Source organism: Abrus precatorius, unplaced genomic scaffold (genome assembly GCF_003935025.1).
Source record: "Abrus precatorius isolate BTA unplaced genomic scaffold, Abrus_2018 Scaffold10, whole genome shotgun sequence".
Classification (NCBI taxonomy): domain Eukaryota; kingdom Viridiplantae; phylum Streptophyta; class Magnoliopsida; order Fabales; family Fabaceae; genus Abrus; species Abrus precatorius.
Window position 1 is genome coordinate 23,852,123 of NW_020874292.1, and position 21,564 is coordinate 23,873,686.

Here is a 21,564-nt window from a genome sequence, read left to right on the forward strand (position 1 = left end):
TTAAAGTTGGCCAAGGTTCACAGCAACATGATGAACCTATTGATGAGCAATAACATCAATCACCAATTCCAACTCAAACACAACCGCAACCATAAATAAAAATCATATCATAAGATGGATTTATATTCAGAACCAGAGCCAAGGCTTAGAGATATCTTGACTTAGAGGCTAGGGAATTGCTATGAAAGGAAGGTGTTATTAGAAGAAGCAGAGTACAAAGATTTTATGCAAGAAATTAGGAGAAGAAAATGGAAATTCTTGGCAAATCTCCCCAACCAAATTCATAAGGGCATTGTCAAAGAATTTTACACAAATGCATGGCCATTGATGGCAAACAAGTCAAACAAAAAATCTTGGGTTCGAATACACATAGTTGCTTATGACAGAGAGGCTATTTTAATCCTGTTAGGCAACCTTATGACCTTAGAAGAAGGGGAGCTATGTCAATACTAGTAATGCCAAAAGCGATTCTTAGATTTTTTAGATGAAAGGTAGCTGAGATATTATGCATCCTTACAAAATCCTATGAACTAAATGCAGTTGGGAAGCCAATGAGGTTCAAAAGACAATCTTTGAATACTTTGGCCCAAATATGGACATCCTTTCGTTTTGCCAACATAGCCCCAACTACACACACCTCAAATGTTCATATGCCTCAAGCATATCTCATTATAATATCATAGAGAGGATATCTATTGACATAGTAGGCATCATTTTAGGTGAGTTGCACTAATTTGTAATCTCTAACACTTCTACTTCTGCAACAACAACAAAACCTTTGGTATTTCAAGTACTGATCATTGCTTTGTGTGCTTCCCAAAGTGTTACCATTCCATAATGCTCCAATCAAACAATCAAATTGAACAAACACATCAATTTCAACTTTGTTAAAAATATTGCACAAATTCATCGAACCAGCCAATTAGACCTTCTTCTCAACCTCCTTATCTGCAGCACCTACAACACAACTACCAACAGGACCATCCATGCCTGACATGCTACAAATAGATTCTTGTTTCGTATGCCATTTGAGTCACATAAAGCAACAATTGGCAGCAAATAATCACGCATACACTTAGCTCAACAATATTTTCTATAGGTAAATCTTTTATCATTTATCATTTTAATTACTCTTTCAAATTGTTATATATTCTAGCATTACCCTCATCTTCTCTCATCTTCTCTTTTCCCAAGTTCACACCATACTAATATCATGGTGAGACATCTATTTTCCCATGGTCCACACTATAAGTTTTTGCAGCAACTATATCATAGCATAAAGACAACCCACCCTACCTTCCTAGCTTAAAAAGAAATTACACAGGATCATGGGCCATAGGCAAAGGAAGGAGCCCACGACGACATTGAGAGGAATGAAGTGAGAGATCTATAACAAGGTCAACAATTAGAGGAAGAAGGGAGACATGATGAGGGAGATAAGCCACAAACCATGCAAGAGGAGGAAAATGTAGGAGACATTATCATAGACATATGATTACAATTAGGATAATGTTTGTTTTTAATGAGTCAACATTTGTTGTTATGTGTAATGGATTTTATTTTTAGTTTTTTAACATTAAACTCTTATATTTTTCATTAATGGAATTGCATATTTATCTAAAATAGTGCCTTATATTATATTTTATTGTCATGTTTAAGATGTAAGCTGAAAAAAATTATGTAATCAAGTGCCCACCTTGCATGCTACTTGTATATGCATAGTGATAATATTTTTTGCTATATTCGTTTAAGCTAAGGAAATCTCGTCTAAGCAAATCTTGTTTCGCTAGATTATTTTCAAGATGACTCAAGTGAACACTAAATTCACTTTAGTGAGATTTGTTCGCTTAAGCGAATGTCAATATCTGAAACAATATTCTCTATTTCAAATTCATTTAAGAATAATAAAAATTGCTTGTAACAGTTTAAGTGAAATACAAAATTGAAATACATGGCTCTTTGCCACATTTTCACTTAAGTTTAATTATTTTCGCTTGGAAGGGCTTAGGCAAAATATGCTTAAGGTTACTTCTGCCTCATTTAGGTGCACTTCACACATCATCAAGTGTGAATCTTATTTGCTTATGCTAATTATCTTGCTTAAGCGAATATAAAAAGTTTCTACTTTAACAAAAATGCATTACAGCTATAGTTATCGTTAAAACTATAGAGGATTCACGTCTATTTTTTTTGTTACGATGATTACAAGAAAAAATTTAAAATATATCATCTACTGTATTTTTTAACATTAATATTTATTAAAAATTATAAAAATTTACTTCGTTTACTTTTAAATTAATATTTTTTATAATTTTATAATTTTTAATAAATTTCAACTAATAACAGATAATATATTTAGAAAAATATGTTAAAAAATATGATTAGCAACATTTCTCTTTCTCTTGTTAAAATGTTTATCTCCTTTGCTAGTAAGTGATATCACTCTTTTTTAATTTAATAAATTATGAGCATATATTTTGAATTATTTGTTCAGTCAATAATTTGTGTGTGTATGAATTAAGAAAATCTCCTAGTTAATAATCAAATAATGAATTCTCCTAAAATACTTTATTAGGAGAGATAAAAGATATTTTGAAAACTATATAATGCTTTTGATGTATAGAAATTACCTTGCTGATTGTATCTGTCTGTGTTGTGTAGTGATGATGCGCTTTTAAATTGGATCTCCCATTTGGGGCCTTAAGTTTTTTTTTGTCAACGGTTTTACAGCACAAAATGGGCTAAAACTAAGTCCACAGCAGAGCAGGTCAGAAATGGTTATGTATCTGTAATTATTGAAACATGTGAAGATTTATCGTGCAAAGCCCAAAATTGACCAGAAAAAGTGGCTAGCTACTTATGAAACTGCATGGAATGGTTTTGACATATTCATTTTTCTTAGTTTCACCTTTTTAAATGATACTAAGATATGGGATTTTTTTTTTTACTTTACTTATCGTTTTAAGTTATTTTCAAGAATATTAAATATCTGATGCATTGATTAATATGAGTTATTAAATCTTGTCATATTCAATAATTTTTAAATGTTTATTATAAAAGTTAATAGTTTATGAATACTCGATGTCTCATAATTATATAAAGTTTGATTATGCGTTATTGAATATTTATTAAATATTTTGTTAAATTAATGGTTATGAATATTTAACAACTCATGCTCAGCCATTCCATGAAGAAGTTTGTTTGTTTTATGTAAAAGGTTAATAATGAAAGAGGACATTCTTGACTTTAAGGCAAGGCAAGGGCATGCTATTCAGCTCAATGTTCTTAAAAATCAATTATTATTAAATCAGAGACAACTTGGTGTCATAGATAATTTTGATTTCGACTTATTAAATTATTAATAAAATCATATTTAAATCGGAGAATGTAATATGATAAAAACTAAAAATATAGACAGTTCACATATGTCTGGTTTAATATGTAATTTGATTAAATTTAACATTTTAAAATATGAAATTATTTTTTTATAGCATAATTGTAAAAACACTTATGAATGTCTTTAGACAAAAGAATTATCGTTAAGACAGATAATACTGAGAAGCAGTGTTATAAATAAGATTTTATTAACCTCAGCTTAGAAGCTTTGAAGGTTAAGTTTAAATATTTATAAACAAAAAAAATTTATAAAAAAAAATACACAATTATTATATTGAAATTATAAAAATATAATAAATATTTTTTTTAATAAAATTTTACTATTATTAGCTGTTTATTCTCAGTTTTAAGGATTGAAGTTAACAAAATTCATAATTTTAATATTATTTTTTAATTAAAATTTTATCATAATAAATTGCATAATAAATATTAATATCAGAGGTTAACACGTTTTATTTTTATCCTGTAATGGGAAGTTAATGTACACTTGATAAATGCGTTGGATGTTTATGAAATTTGGTTATGCTGGGAAAACAAGTAGGTGGCATATGATGGTAGTACGTGAATTTCCAGATCATTCAACCCAAATTATGGTATTTTATAAAATGGGTCTCCATACTCATAAATTTTACCCCTCTATAATTGTCAACCATTTATAACAATTCCAAGGCATTTGGTGAACTTTCAAGTGTCTCAAATTTTGACTGCTGGAGGCGTTAGGTGTTTTAGGTTACCAGTCAATTCATACGAAACCTAACATTTTCAATTTCAACATCGCACTCTCCCTTATTTAATCTTAATTGACCTCGTTAATTTTCATTTATTTTTTTGTTAATTCATCGCCAATATCATGCTCTATTCTGCTTAATTACTAACAAAATGACTGTTCATGGCTTTGGATTTCATAAAATGTACTTTTCCGTCCCATTAGGGCATTTCACACTTTTTAGATGGAGAATTTTTATATATTTAATTATACTCTCTGAGTATTACAGTATTACATTGAAAATATAACGTGTTATCGCACAACCATACGTGCAAATGAATTATATGAAAATATTAAATTTATAATTGTAAGGTTGTTTTATAATTTATTTCTTGAGTATGAAAATGATGGTCTTTCTAAAAACAAAGTGATATTATTAGGATTTTTTTTCCTGTAAATGATATCATTAGTTTTGTTTTTCTATAAATGGTTGTCTCAAACCTTTATCTTTTTCTTAAGATAGTTTGTTGCACAAATTTAATGCTATGTTATTTCCGCACCAATTTATACTCACTGCTTACAATTTTAACGGTATATTTATTATTTATATTTATTAAAATGTTTTGGAATTGAGAATTAAAGTACATAAATGAGCAAAGTAAATAAATAGATCGATAGATGCAAGCTATCCTTCTCTGTAATACAGCGTTTTGGGATAGATAAATTGTGACCATTAATGAAAAGTAACACGGTTCAGGTGATAATGGTATTAATATCAGTATGAAAATAAAATTTAATTAACCGTTCTAAACGAAATTTAAGTTATCAACACAAATTAAATAAACTAGAAAATTTTAAAAAAATATCATTGAGCATGTAGATCCATTGATAAAAGTTGTTCTAGCTTAAATCGAGTTTTCAAGTTAAAAAAATAAAACAATTTCTTTTATAGATTAAAGATGAAAATGGAACAGAGGTGGTATTTTAGATTTTATGATTAATAAGTATTATGTATTTAAATATAAATAAAATATAAAATGCGAGTATATACAAAAATTAATATAATTGATAAAAAAATATTTTATTGATAATAAAAAATAATATTTTATTGTTGCACAAATTTAATGCTACGTAAAATGCCAAGTTGCCTACCCGTAAATTCAAAATGGAATTCTATCATTCATGTGATACTTTTGCTTTAACATTTTTTATTTTTTTAATAATCTGTTGTATTTTCCGCACCGTAAATCGCGGAGTAACGATTGGCCAATTGATAGGTATGAACATATTCTTTATATTTGCTTGAAAATGGTTGAATCACTTAGTTCTTCTCTTTCTCTTGGTTTATTCACTTCTTCTAAAGCTGAATTGACAACTAATTGACGGATTTAGATCTGCAAACTTAATCTGAATTGACAACTAAAGAGTAAACCCACTCCTTTATCAATTCAGTACCATTGACGAGCTCACATTAAGCACGGGAAATTGTGAATTCAATCAATAAACCAAAATAGGGATCCGAAAAAGATAGAAAAAAAGTGTTGAAAAAACATTTGATATAATGTAATAAGTTTTTCAATAACTTTCTTTGAGATTTTTGTTAGTAAACTTATTTTTGCTAAAATATTCTTATTTTCGTTTTTAATACAAATTATAATCATGTTCATAGATTTCTGTTTTCAAATATCCTTGACACAGCTAAAAAAAATTTTTATTACACAAAATTTATGTTTGAAAATAATTATAAAAAAAAAAAACCTCCTTTATATGAATAATAGACTTGTGCTTTCAAGTATCTTTGTCTGTAAGGAACGTTTTGTTTCTGAAATGGTTCCCCAAAACAATTTATGAGGCAGCAGATAAAAAGTACTACAGCTGCAATGAATAATTAATCCGCTAGGGGGAGACAGCTTTTCAAATTTGTTTGTTGCCAGAGTAATTAAGCATTCACCAAAGTATGAATAATATCATAAAATTGCACAAATTATCCACTCACTACGAATAGCTCCATGTCCCCCTATGAGCAATATGATTCTCTCTCAATTTAGTGGAAGGAAGATACGATGATGATCAGTATATACATTCTATGAAGAAGCTCTAATCTTGTGCTGCTTGATTTGCATACAACTTGACAGTAAAACATCAAAATGACAGTGCTTATGATGATCAAAATTCCAATAAAGATGGCCCGAAGATTTCTAAGAGAAAGGGGTAGATGGTTTATGGCTTTATGCAAATAGTCACAATTACTTGCATAGGAAAACTGCCTTGACTTAAAAAACTGCTGCTAAAATTAAACTGGGCAATTAAAAAAACCAAAGACAAATAATAACCAATGTTCAGTATTTTAAAGGTGCTGATTAAAAAATTTAAATTATATTTTTATTAAAAAGTATTATTAACCCACTGTTATCGTAACTTTTAATACATTTTAACATATCATTAATATGTATTTTTCATTAATTTATTGCTTGACCAACGATATTGGAACATTAGTTAATTACACTCAAAGAAAAAGGGAGAGACAGGGGACCCTTTGAATGAATGAACCAAGTTGAACATTAGTCACTGACATGAACCACTCAACTTGAATATAGTGATGCTCCCTCACATTGTTCAAAAATGGTATCTATCTGATTTTTCATTACTTTGTCTGTATTGCTCTGCTTTGAAAGAGAAAAACAAACAAAAATATTGTTGAACTTACATAGAAAGGTAAAATAAAATAAATAAGCTTGAAACAAACAAACTTCAAATTATACAACTTATTAATATATTATAAGCAAAAATTACACATGCTCTCGTACTCCATGCGGTGTATCCCGATCATGACAGAGACAATGCAAATTACTACTAAGTAAAATAAAAAAGAAAAGAAAAGCCCTCCGTAATTAACATATCTTTTAACTTGTCTTTTCTTGAATCTAAAGCACAATTAAAAGAGGGAACACCCAGAGAGAATACTCAAAAGAAAAGTGAATTCTTCACTTTGCTAATGATCAAAGCTCATGGCTGGAAGCCATCTTGTTGTTCATCTTCAAACTCCTCCTGGTTCTGGTACCCATTGTAGTTGTCATTGCCATAGTTATTACCCCTGTTGTTGTACAAGTTATGAGTGTTCACTCCCCTAGAAGCTGAGTCACCATAGAGTGCGGTTGGATTGTACTTCTCCGCTTCAATGTCATAATAATATTTTCCACCCTCCAAAAACCTTGTGTCACTCATCCCTTGCTTCTCACCATTTAACCTGTTGTTGGCAGCATTGTTGTTGTAAGAGTACCTGTTATTGTTAGCATGATAATTGTTGTGGTTGTTGTTGTAGTAATACTTCTGGTTGTTGTTGTTGTTGTTCTGATGATTTCCTACGGAGTTGTATCCTTCTTCTGAGGACTTTGTGTCGCTTAACTCGTATTGGTTACCCTCATAAGCATCAGTGTTGTAATACTTGTTGTAACCAGTTTCTGCAAACCTTGTGTTATAGGCATCATTGTTGTAGTACTTGTTGTTGGTGTACTTGGTGGGGTCCTCAAACTCAGTTTTGAGAGGGTGGTAAGCATCAGTGGTGGTGGTGGTGGTGGGAGGAAATTGATTAGAATCATGGCCATATAGGCCATAGCTGTTTTCAGTCTCGGGGATGAAAACTGGTTGTTGCTCTGCCTTGTTTATTTCTTTTCCTCCTTTGTTGGCAACCTCTGTCTCTTTGACGTTGTTGTTGTTGATGTTTTCATTGAAATGGGTGACTTTGCTGAAGAATTGGCTGTCTCTGGCAGTGATTTGAAGAGGCAACAAAAGGGTTGTCAAGAAAAGGAAAGAAATGTAGTTTGAATAGGGAGCCATATTGGTAACAGCGGAGTGAAGAGGGAAACAAAAATGTTCTATACTGATGAGAACTTGTGATTGCTTAAGTATCTTTATATAGAGAACCTTAAACCTTTCCTTTCATCTCTTCTTTTAATTTTTTTCCACTTATTAGGTGTAAATGGAGCGAGGTTGGATGGTTGTGGCCCCTCTATGAGAGAAATTTTGCTGAATAAATTGAAAAATTAACATTATTATAATAAATTGAAAACTTTTGTTGTGCAAAAGTCTAGTCATTGGATACACTGCTTTCTCTTAGCCTCATCCTAAGAGGGCTCAACATTTAATTAGCGTCTTTCATATTTCCTTTATTGTAAACAAACTCGTTATTGATTAGTAGTTGCACCATAGATTATGACGCAACCATTGCATTAATAGGTGGTAGTTTTCATACCGTTGGATTCCAGCCTAAAAAGGGTTTATATTGATTTACATTCATTTCCAGAGCGACCCATAAACTATCACACTAAAGTGTATTGATGGAGCCATCAAATGTCAAAAAGGATGGCTAACATGATACAACCGAACTCTATCCACTTCAAGATTTGTTTTTTGCTCTAAATCGCAGTATTTTGTTAGTAGATTACTTACAAATACAAATTTTGGCTTGTGTAAAAGCATAAGTATACGTAAGATAACAAAATTTGCAGTTATAACATTAACAAAAAAATTATAATAAAATACATGGAAATGTATATATGTGTATGTATGTATGTATTTTTTTTAGGCCTTCCCATTTTACTTCTATTTTAGAAACAATGTTGTGATTAAATAGATGTTTGCCCGAGGTAGACCTGACCTATTGATTAACGTTAAATAGATGCCAAAATTAGCTTCACATTTTAGTCTCTTAGGACGTGGTAGGCATCATAACTCCATCGATTATCATGTTCCCACCGATGAAAATACGGTGATTGATTATAGTCTACTCTAAAATTAAAACCAGTAATAAAATCAATCAAATTAAGATTCAAGTATGATCGTATATGGTGGAGCATACGACAATGTTATAAAAAAGTTGAAACATAAGGGCACAAGAGAAGGGGAGAATGAAAACTTAGAATGAGACAAGGGAAGGCCTGGCCGAGTAATTATGCGTGGATTGAGGAGTTGGTGGGACACGAAAATTAATGGCATTTGGTGCACACAGCATGTGCCATCCATGCTTTGTCTACGCTGATGGGTGAGAGAATGAGAGTGATGGTCAAAAAAATGACTTATTTCAATCTTCCTTTGTGAAAATGCATCCACCCCTTATGCCTCTACACATAAAGTCAGTGAGTGCAGGGTGTGTAACTGAACTGGACCTCTGCTTCTATTGGTTTTGGCTATTCAAAAATATAATTGAATTTGACTTTTGGCTTTTTATTTTGTTTTTTTTTTTATCATTCCTAATGCCTTTTAACTTCAAATTCTCAATTAATGTAAAATTGAACAATTTGATTGACTTAGCGTTTTCAAAGAAGACTATTAGCATACAAGAGGAAAAAGACTGGCCTCATTATCTTTTTGTAAATAATTAGAAATTTAAAAAAAAATTCTCCTAGAAAAAGGTGCATCAGGCTCTGAAATCTAAGTTGATCAATCTAACATTGTCAATATTTCAGACACTATTACACTTTAAAATTAAGGATTTAAATTAATATCAAGATTGAAGACCCTTTTGATAAATTAAACAGGCGTGAGTCGAAGGATCTCTGTATTACTCTAAACTGTGATAAAACAACCTTAACATAAATCATACTTTTGCATTCTGCTTCTTCAGCATTATCATTCTGCAAATAATACAGGAAACTTGGTGACTCTGTTAGCTGTTAATAACCGTGGTGTAGAAGAATTGAGCTTTATCTTTCTCTCGAATCTGGTTTTTGGTTAGGTTTATTGGGCTACTAACCTGATCTAGTACATTTTAGAGTGCAATTGTTTGTCAAGCATGCCAACTAATTTGGGCCACCCATATGAAATAATTAGGGAGGGTGATGCTATAAAATTTTCTTGATGTAGGTAGTGAAGATAGTAGGCAATGTGGGATCATCATGTAACTGATTTAGTTGCATTAACCTGAAACAAGAAAGAAAAGTCTTGACTAGTTTGCCAAGAATATCTTGCATGCAATGGATGGAAAAAGTGTCAGCAGATGAAAATAAATTCCAAATCAAGAGTTTTTTTTTTCTTTCTTTAAATGTATTTTTAGTCCGAATATTTTATGAAGTTTTAATTTTAGTCTCTTAAAATAATTTTTTATCTCTAATTTTTAAAATTTGAAACTTTTAATCTTTTTCACTTATGTGACACATAATAATCTTAGTTAAACACATCATTGTTAGAAATAAAAAATATTAAATAAAAAAACTAGTATCAAAAGAAAATTTTCAAAATTAGCGAATTCATATTTAATCTTTCCATTCCCTTTTACTTGTCTCTAAAGCCCACCAAAATAGAAAGAAGAAGAATCGGGTAAAATGGTTAGCTCGTTAAATCCTGTACCATAAAAGGAAAAACTATTTTGATTGACTAAAGTTGATCGAAACATCTGTTTACATGATGATAAATATATTGCTTAAATGTATTGAGAGTAAATATATTGCATATTATGAAAATAAAAGATGTAATAATTCAAAACTTTTCTATTTTCTTAGTTCTATGAACTTTTAAACTGCTTATTTACTATATTTCTATTTTTATTCACCTTTTCGATCATTTACCGAGATTGAATAAATGATTTCCAAAGAAATTTACTGTCTAGATATAAGAATAGTGATATCGAGGTTTACAGTATGAGTTTAATTTTAATTTAACAAGTATAATCTCTTCCATTTTTACTCAATCGTGCATAATTTTAATAAAAATCACATTGTGTTGTTCATGCAACAATGCATAATTTACTGCTTTATTGTGACACACTAAATAAACCAGTACTGTTTTATTATGCAGGACTTGTAATTCATAATCATGCGCTATTCTAGTCTAATGTGCGTATTTTAATTATTTTAACGAGTGTTCTTCATTATTCATTTTAAATTGTGTCTGTTGCGATACTTAAATCCAAATAAAGACATATCAAAATTGAAGAAAAAGAAAATGTTGAGAATATGAATCAATAGCTATTATTAGTATTTATTCCTACTTTATGAGTTTTAATTATAGAAATTATGAGAATAAATGGGTTGTTGCATATTTATAAATAGCTTTATTTGTAATTTATATTTAGTGAAATTAGAATCAACTTTAAGTTATGGGTTTCTTGTATTTAAAAGTTGTTAGTATGAATAAAAGTGTGAGTTTCCATTTTTAAGTTTATAGCTTTCTAAATTTCTCTTAGATCCAACATTTGGTAATTAGAGCTTTATTTGTTCTTGAGAGACCTGGTAAAGTTGAGAGTTCCACCAAACACCTAAACACTTACATTGAGAATTGAAAATGCAATCTGATAACCCAGTCATAACATTACCAATTTACGAGGGTGAAAACTATCACCTATGGGCAATTAGAATGGAGGCTTTTCTTGATGCAAGTGACCTTTGGGAGGCTATTGAGGAGGATTATGAGGTTGGACAATTACCAAAAAATCCAACGCCAAATCAAATCAGGTTTCACAAGGAAAGAAAACAACGAAAATCAAAGGCAAAATCTTGTCTATTTTTTTGCTGTTTCTCACGCAATCTTTACTAGAATTATGACTCTGAAATCGGCAAAGACTATATGGGATTTTCTCAAACAAGAGGATGAAGAAAATGAGAAAGTCAAAGGGATGCAAGTGGTGAATTTAATCAAGGAGTTTGAGATGCAGCGGATGAAGGAGTTAGAAACAGTGAAAGAATATTCTGACAGACTTCTAAGCATTGTAAACAAAGTGAGGTTGCTTGGAACTAAATTTCCTGATACAAGAATTGTTCAAAAAATTCTTGTGACTGTTTTTGAGAGGTTTGAATCCACTATTTCCTCTTTGGAAAATTTAAAAGATTTGTCAATTATCACTTTGGCAGAATTGTTATATGCTTTGTAAGCCCAAGAACAAAGGAGACTCATTAGGGAGGAAGGTGTGATTGAAGGTGCGTTACACGCCAAATTGAAACTCAGTCATGGCTACAAAGGAAAAAAAAATAATGCTCAAGGGAGCAACTTTGAGGAAGGAGAGAATTCTAACAAAGGCAGTAAAGGAGAAGATGAGAAGCCAAATCATCCTCCTTGACAACATTGTGGGAAGAGGAATCATCCTCACTTCAGATGCTGAAAAAGGCCTAACATATGTAGCAACAAACAAATGCAACCAACTTGGTCATATGGAAAAAATTTGCAAAAACAAAAAGCAGCCTAAAATTGAAGCTCAAGGGGTTGATCAACAAGAAGAGGAGGAGCAGTTATTTGTAGCAACCTGTCTTGCCACCAGCAACAACAGTGAAAGTTGGATAATTAACAGTGGATGCACATATCATATGACCTATGATGAAGAATTGTTCAAATAATTGGATCGAACCATAGTTTCAAAAGTTAGAATTGGCAATGGAGAGTGCATAGTAGTGAAAGGGAAGGGCACTATTACAATTGAAAGTTGCTCAGGTATAAAAATAATCACTGATGTGCTTTATGTGCTTGATATTAATCAAATTTTGTTAAGTGTTGGCCAGTTGCTTGAAAAAGGCTACACAGTCTTATTCGAAGACAAAATGTGCTTGATCAAAGATGCAAGTGAGCAGGATTTGTTCAAGGTCAAAATGAAAGGAAAAAGCTTCTCTTTAGATCTAATGGAGGAAGTGCAAGCTACTGTTTCAAGTAAAGGTGTTTATGGATTGAATTTTCAAAAAACCAATCTAGATCCATTTAAAATCTAATTATATGGATTGGATTATAAACTAATCCATTTTAATTTTTATAAAACTGGTTTAAATTTAGTTTTAAAATTTGGATTTAGTTTAAAATTGGTTTTAAACTGTTTTTACATATGACAAAAATATATTATAATTTTTTAATTATTATTAAATTATTATATTAAAAAATATTTAAATTTTATAATAAATAATATAACATTGTATATATATATATATATATATATATATATATATATATTTGTTAAGCATCAACATTTATTAAAGATAAAATATGAATACAACTATATAAGGAGTACTCTAGTCTATTACATTAACAATATATGTCCAGAGAATATTTACGTATTTTTTAATTTATTAATAATATTTTTTATTTTTATATTTTATTAAAGTAATACATATTTAGATATATTCTACTTTTTATCATCTATCCATCACACAAATTAATTATATGAGTTGAATTTTAAACTATTTTATTTTATTTTTTTAATCAGTTGAAAAATAGTTTTAAAATTTAAATTTAGTTTAAAATCAATTTTAAATTTAGTTTTATGTTGAATTAGTTTTAAATCTAATTTTGAATTGTCTTTACAAGGGAGTAGATATTATATTGCTTTTATTGATGATTTTAAAAGAATGTGCTGGATTTATTTTTTGAGATTCAAGTATGAAGTTGTAGGAGTGTTTTGGAGGTTCAAGGCTTGGATTGAAAATCAAGCTGGTTGTAAAATTTAGGTTCTAAGGTCTGATAATGAAAAAAAGTATACCTCAGATCAATTTAATTCCTTTTGTGAAGAGGCTGAGATTGGGCACCAACTTACTACTTTTTACACTTTTCAACAAAACGGAGTGAGTGAAAAGAAGAATAGAATAATAATGGAGATGGCTAGATGCATGATGCATGAGAAAGAACTTCTAAAGAAGTTATGGGCTAAAGCTGCAAACACTGCAGTGTTTCTATTAAACAGGCTTCCTACAAAAGCAATGAAAGGAAAAACTCCTTATGAAGCATGGTATGGCTATAAACCTTTTATTTAAAACTTTAAAGTTTTTGGATGTATTTGTTTTACTTATGTGCCAAAGGTGAAAAGAGATAAGTTGGACAAAAAGGTAGAAGCTAGAGTTTTCATTGGCTATAGCACAACTTCAAAAGCTTATAGAGTCTTCCAACCACAATCTGGTAAGCTTCTAATAAGCAGAGGTGTTTATTTTACTGAAGATAAACAATGGAGCTGGGAGAAAGATGAATGGAAATATGTTCCTAATTTTTCTTTTAAAGAAGAAGAAGATGAAAATGTTGATGATCCACTTGTAAGAGGAACCAAATTACTTTCTAAAATTTATGAAAAATGTAATGTTGCTGTATTAGAACCTACAGATTTTTCTGAAGCCGAAAAGGATCCAAAGTGGATTGTTGCAATGCAGAAGGAGTTTAAAATGATTGAGAAGAACCAGACATGGAAATTGGTTCCTAGACCTCAACACAAAAATGTTATTGGTGTTAAATGGGGGTTTAGGACCAAACACAACGCAGATGCTGTAACGTCCCAAATTTTGTAATATAATTTAATTATTAATATAAGTGTTTACGTAGACTTTCATGTGTTATTATTAATTATTATTATTATAATTATAATTATATATATATATATATATATATATATATATATATATATATATAGGCTGATGAGAATACATGTGTATGCTGTAATCAGACTAAAATTTTGTTAAGTATTCTGGTGCAGGGTATTCTCGCTGTAACGAGAGGCCCTGGGAAGAAGGCGTGAAACTGTCGCCTTGTCGTTGTAGCGTGAGTGTCTCGTTGTAGCGACAAAACAACAATTTGATGTGCATTTCTGGGTGCAGCCTCACTGTAGTGAGAAAGTTTCGTTGTAGCAAGATTTTTGTAGAAACTAGGGTACAGTTTTATCTGATATTTTCATTGTAGTAAGAGAGGATGTCGCTGCAATGAGAGTGTCGCGACCAGAAAAGGATTTAAAGGGGTTAGGGTTTGGGGAAGAGTTATTTCTCACTTTCCCTTTGAGATTTCTTCAATTCTCTCATTCCCAAACCCTATTTCACCAATTAAATTGCCTCCAAGCCGCTTAGGAACAAGATTGAAGGTTGGATTTGTGTAGAGAACGCTTGAAGGTGAGTTTTTGATGGTTAGGGTTTCAGTTTCTCATCCCTATCCTCTGATTTCTCAGTTTTCTTGGGTTTTCATGGGGTTCTTCCATGTATGTAGGTCAAGTTCGTGTGGGGGAGCGCCTACCTTATTGAATTAGTATGTGTGGGTCTTCATTTGAGGTAAGGGAGGGACTCTACCCTATCTCATTGTGTTTAATTTACCGTTTATTTTATTGAATGTTGTGATGTGGCTGAGATAGAGAGTAGAAAATGCGTGATTTGATGAAGTTATTATGTGTTTGGAGTGAAATGTGAATTGATTATGGGATTTATACCCTTGATTGAGAATGTGTGTGAGTATGTTGAGGAATGATGATTGAATGATGTAAATGGTTAGAAATGGATATGGATGACCTATTGATATGTCTTTGTAAATGAATGTGGGCCAACGGGCCATATATTGTGAATGAATGTGAGCACTTGTGTCGTGTGTGCGGACGACTATGGGCCTATGTGCTGTGTAATGTTAACACGAATATGAATATTGTGTGTAATTGAAAATGTGCGTGTGCATTAGATGTGTTGAACGTCATTGTAATGATGCTATGAATGGTTCAGCAATACACTAGAGGTGTAGAAGATGGAGACAGTAGAAATATCTTGAGAAAAAGAGAGTGGTGGTGACACTAACAGTGAGCGTGGGTGTACCACGGGCCACACACTCTCCTCTTGACTAGACCTCTGACTACTACCTTTACTGAGCGACCCGTGACTGCCCACGTGATATCCATGAGGTAGGGGTAACCGGTGACCATTTATAGTGTGAAACTGTGATCACAGTGCCATAGTGAGCATGGCTAGGTGTGGCAAGCGCACGTGTATGAATGTTAGTGCAGTGAGTGCACCGATTGTGTTTTGAATTGGAATGGATGATGAATGATGAATGATGATTATGATTGAGATTGAGATGCTTACATTGTAGTTGCATGATTTAAAATATGTTAGTAAATGTGTAGTATTTGAGGTGAGTTTTTATGTTTATGCGTTTTAAATAGTGTAGAGTACTCACCCTTACATTTATTTTTCATGTGACCAAGACGATCAGCATCGAACTCAGTGAAGGAGAATGAACTGCTATAGGACTTATATTGTATTTTAAAACTATGATGTAATTGAATTAGTCTTGTAGCAGTCTTTGATATAAATTTGTAATTCTTTAATGTTTGGAACTGTTTTATGAAACTCTGTGATGAGATCTTTTTTATTTAAATAAAAATTTTATTAAGCACAAAGCTAAACTTGTAGTGAAGGGATATGTTCAAGTATTTGGAGTTGATTTCTCTGAAACATTTGCTGCAGTTGCTTGGCTTAATACAATCAGATTGGTTCTTGCTTTTGCAGCTCAAAAAGGATGGAAGGTGTTTCAGTTGGATGTAAAATATGCTTTTCTGAATGGTTATTTGCAGGAGGAGATATATGTTGAGCAGCCTGAAGGTTTTGCACTTAAAGGACAAGAAGACAAGGTTTATTTGCTAAAGTAGACCTTGTATGGGTTAAAGCAAGCACTAAGGGCTTGATATAGTAGGATTGATGAGTACTTGCTGAGTATTGGTTTCTCAAAAAGTCTCAGTGAGTCAACTCTTTATGTGCAATGCTTGAATGCTAAGATTTTAATTGTTTCTTTGTACGTGGATGTTCTCTTGGTGACAGGAAACAATATTGCCTTTGTTGAGGAGTTCAAGCAAAACATGATGAAAGTCTTTGAGATGACAAACTATGGAGAAATGACTTTCTTTCTTGGAATATAAGTCAAACAAGATGAAAAATGAATCTTTATTAGTCAGAAGAAATATGCAAAAGAAATTTCAAATGGAGACCTTTAAGCTTATGAGTACTCCAATGTTTCAAAAGCTGAAGCTTTGCAAAGAGGATGGTGTAGAAAAAGTTAATGAGACTGATTTTAGAAGTCTTGTTGGTTGTCTCATGTATCTTACAGCAACAAGACTTGATATTTTGCAAGCTGTAAGTATTTTTTTTCTAAATTCTTACATTGTGCAAGTGAAGTTCATCTTCAAGCTGCTAAACGTGTGTTGAGATATGTTAAAGGAACTCTTGCTTATGGAATTTGGTTTGAGCATAATCAAGAATTTAAACTTCATGGATTTTTTGATAATGATTGGGCAGGTTCATTGGATGATATGAAAAGCACTTTTGGTTATTGCTTTACATTTGGTTTTGGAGTGTTTTCTTAGGCCTTAAAGAAGCAAGATATTGTAGCACAATCAACTGGAGAAGTAGAGTTCATAGCTGCTACTATAGCTGTTAATCAAGCCTTATGGTTGAGAAAAATTCTTGCTAATCTACAAGTTGATCAAACAGATTCAACTAAGGTGTTTGTCGATAATCAAGCAGCAATTGCAATTTCTAATAATTTAGTTTTTCATGGAAAGACTAAATACTTTAACATTAAGTTGTATTTTCTCAAAGAAGTTCAAAGAGAAGGTGAAGTTTTATTGGAATATTGCAAGACAGAAGACCAACTTGCAGACATCTTCACAAAGGCGCTTCCAAAAGGAAGGTTCGAGAACTTGAGAAATAAACTTGGAGTTGATAGCTATTAATGCAAGGAGGAGTGTTGAGAATCTGAATCAATAGCTATTATTAGTATTTATTCCTACTTTATGAGTTTTGATTATAGAAATTATGAGAATAAATGAGTTGTTACATATTTATGAATAGATTTATTTGTAATTTATATTCAAATTAATAAGTGGAATTAGAATCAACTTTAAGCTATGGGTTTCTTGCATTTAAAAGTTGTTAGTATGAATAAAAGTGTGAGTTTCCATTTTCAAGTTTATATAGCCTTTTATATTTCTCTTAGTTCCAACAGAAAAACCCTTCTATTACATGTGGAATAAATAGGCCAACATTACATGGTTAATAAATTTGGCAACTTGAAGAACATCGAGTATCAATGCGCTCTTAAGCATTATTAACTAAGTTTTTTTTATATTGTTAAAAATTAATTATTGTTCAGCATGATTAAAAAAATAGTTATTTAGTAAATATGTAAACGTTGTCAAATAACATTGTCTCTTTTTACACCGTTCTTTTTGTTTTCTTGGAACTTTCTTTCTTTCAAGTTATATGGTCTAAAATGAATTGCGTAATTGACAGAACTATACTTTTTGAAGGAAACAAACAAAGAATTGAAAAATGAGTAAAAAAACAAAATTGAGGACAAACAAACAAAGAACACGTTCCACTTCAAACACTTGTGAATTTTTTGGCCTTACAGCACTAGATGATGGCAAAAGAAAAAGGTTCCACTTGGATTGGAATTGAAACTTGTATGGTTGCTCCTTTCTGACAACAATGAAATTGTAACTTTCCATTTACCAAAGAAAAATTGCAAGTCTCCATAGAGCAGTGACCCAATTAATTGACTTGGTAAAACTGATATTGTAGTTTGTTAAAGGAATGGAGTTATATATACAGAGATACAAGAAATAATATTTATTAACTAATTATACCATTACAAAGGTTTGTTAAATCTCCCTTCTGTGCAAGCTAGAGAATGTATAATATACATTCTCATATTGGATCGAATGCTAAAAAAAGGTGAAAGATTGAGATATTTGGTAAAAATGTTAGCAATTTGTGATTTGAATTATATAGGAAATAAATGAATAAGATTTCTTTGAGTTTTTATAAGCAATGTGTATGACTCATTGATTGTCACAATAGAGAGGAATGAGTAAGAATGTGTGAAGGTTAAAGTCTTTAAGAAAGTGACTAAGCCATTGAACCTTACAAGCACCGACAAAGTTCTATATTATGCTTTAGAGGACAATTTAGATTTGGTAGTTTACTTCTTTAACTTCCAAAAAATGAGAAAGTTGCTTAAGTACAAATAATATTTTGTGATTGATTTTCTTATGTCATGGCTACCTCTTTAGTCATTATCACTAAATGATTTCAATTGAAGGTGGGATTATGATAGATAAAAAAAAGGCCACAATCTGGTGAAGACTTGATGTATCTTAGAATGTGAACAACATTGATGATGTATATTAGTTGGGGCTGATAAATATTAATTTTAATTGTTGGGCAACTTGTGATATATTAGGTCTTGTAGTGGTTAATTATAAAAGTTTACTGTAAGTCATCGATAGGGAGTAATATTAATGAGAGGAATGTCATTGTCTTTATTAAGTTTAGTGGATGACTCCATTGATGTTTGAACAAGTTTACAACCTAAGAGTCTAGTAATTCCAAGACATATTTCATGTATGACTTAAAGATACCTTTAGAAGAGCAAGCAACTTCTAATCCCAAAAAGAATTTAACTTCACTAATGTCCTTAATTTAGAATTGTGAGTGAAGATTATCCTTAAAATGTATTTCTAAACTATCATTTCGAGTAAGAAAAACATCATCAACATAAATCAATATTGCAGTGAAAGAAGATGGGATGATTTTGGTGTATAATGTATGATTAATAGGACTTTTTCATTATCCTATATCAATTAAAAGAGTTTAGAGGTTGAAAAATCATTGTCGGTTGGCTTGTTTTTAAACATGTATAGATTTCTTTAAGAGATAAGCTTAATTGGGTTTGATAGAGATAGCTCTTTGAGAAAAAAGTCATGTATATTTCTTCATTCAATTTGGCATGTAGAACAACATTATCTACATTCAGTTGTCGAAGATGTTATCCTCTTGCAATTATTATAGCAAGCGTCATCTCTTGTCATTTTTGTCACATCTGAGAAGGTGTTGAGGTAATTGATTCCCTCTATTTTAGTATATCATTTGGCTACTACACAGACCATGTACTTGTCGACAGTACCATTAGCTTTGTGTTTGATTTTATAAACTAATTTTGTAGTTAATAAGATTTTTATTTGAGAGTAAATCAACAATTATCTAAGTGTTATTTCTTTCTAAAGAATCAAGTTTAGCATGCATAGCAAGTTTCTAACAATTTTATTTGATATCTTGTGAATAAGTTTTAGGTTCAAATATACAAGTGATATTTAAAATAAATGATTTATATATGAGAAATAACATGTCATTTGAAGTAATAGAAGGTGTAGAGAATACCATTTTGTTTTTTTTAGCATTGTGTGAGTTAAAAGTAAAAGACAAATTATGATAATAACTTTGTAAGTAACTAGGTAGTTTTCTAGGTTTGGTGTATTACATCCTTAGATTTTTTACTTTTAAATTAAACAATATATCATATAGAAATGGAATAAATAAGATAAATTTCATTCATAACAAGTAATAAAAATGTGAAGAAATTAAAACTTTTCTATGAATAAAACCATTCACAAAATTTACCAACATGATGGAATGAGATAAGAAAAATGCAATTTGATAATTATATTATACCAAAACAATTAAGGAAATAAAAGTACTAAACTTTCATTTACATGTAATTATTGTAATAATTTACAAACTGTTGATCAAAAGATATAGGACTTAGAATAATAATTACATAACCAAAATAAACTAAGTCTCATAGCAGCCACAATCCATATCCAAAAACTGAGGATCTAGTACTAGTCATCACCACCATTCTAGCTTTCTACCTCAGCTATGTCCTTAGTAGTCAACTCATCATCCTCTCCGAGGTATGCATCTCCAGAGTCCGCCATAACTTCTATGTTCGAAAAGCTCTCAAAAGTACATTGAATAAGTCTCCCAAAAAAGTCGTGGTTGTGGTAAGTAAACATATTATTTATAACTCATGGAGGCCTAACAGTGCCCTAATAAACATAAAAACTAAGGATATGGTGAATTCTATTGTCTACGGGAAAATCAAAAGGTACATCATAATTTAAAATTATTTCTAAAGTACATACTTGACCATCCTCAAAATCCATATTAAAATTAAAATGGACAAAACATTGATATTCCCTAAAAACATAGCCTAATTTTTCTTTGTAGTGTAGTTATCCTTGTTTCCTGAAATATTTAGTAAGGATGAATGTCCATTTTATCATTTAAACATAACATCAATTCATTTCAACATATTTATCGTCATAGAGAAAAGGAAATATCATCACAACAATCACAAAACGAAAATTAGCATTTTTCACACAATCATATACATATACATACATATTTTATCACAATTGATTATATTCTTCTCTTTCAACTATGCACTTCCTAGTGCACTGTAATCACAAATATATGATGCGTCTAATATTTCTTGAAGTCTTACTTAGTTAAGTAAATAATTGCCGGTTAACTTATGCACACGGATATAACGTATACAATAACGGACCCCTTAGTAAAGATATAGTCAACAGTCTAGTCAGGAGATAAGTATGAGGCCATGTAACACATTTGCTCTCAGAAAGAATGTACATACATAGGCGAATGTCGCTCATTATTATACATTTTTTCTCATATTTCTATATTGTCTCTAAACTCTATACTCCTAGTATATCTCTGTAACTATTCGCACTAGTTCCATTCTATATTTCATATCACTTCTCATTATCCAATCAAAAGATTGTGCTTACCAAGCACTTTCGGACTAAGTCCATATCACTTATAGTATTAAAATACAATTCTAATCATCAAATCCATTCACACATGCTTCATTAATCTCTCATCACTTTCTCACATCAACAT

General features: G+C 30.9%; 2 protein-coding genes across 2 annotated transcripts; one reads left to right on the plus strand and one right to left on the minus strand.

The window, feature by feature from the left end:
* Positions 1–6,862: 6,862 nt before the first annotated feature.
* Positions 6,863–7,981, minus strand: LOC113852816 (protein E6-like). The gene has a single exon (XM_027483191.1). It carries the CDS (start codon positions 7,937–7,939, stop codon positions 7,109–7,111), a length of 831 nt encoding a protein of 276 aa, XP_027338992.1. The 5' UTR covers positions 7,940–7,981; the 3' UTR covers positions 6,863–7,108.
* Positions 7,982–11,380: 3,399 nt separating this feature from the next.
* Positions 11,381–11,966, plus strand: LOC113852077. The gene is made up of 2 exons (XM_027482333.1): positions 11,381–11,550; positions 11,633–11,966. Exons 1-2 carry the CDS (start codon positions 11,381–11,383, stop codon positions 11,964–11,966), a joined length of 504 nt encoding a protein of 167 aa, XP_027338134.1.
* Positions 11,967–21,564: the final 9,598 nt, after the last annotated feature.

Bases quoted from the DNA above. Each gene is read 5' to 3' on its own strand.
- LOC113852816 (XM_027483191.1), bottom strand. From the start codon at position 7,939: ATGGCTCCCTATTCAAACTACATTTCTTTCCTTTTCTTGACAACCCTT.
- LOC113852077 (XM_027482333.1), top strand. From the start codon at position 11,381: ATGCAATCTGATAACCCAGTCATAACATTACCAATTTACGAGGGTGAA. The intron at 11,551-11,632 runs GTTTCACAAGGA...AATCTTTACTAG, and splicing joins CCAACGCCAAATCAAATCAG to AATTATGACTCTGAAATCGG.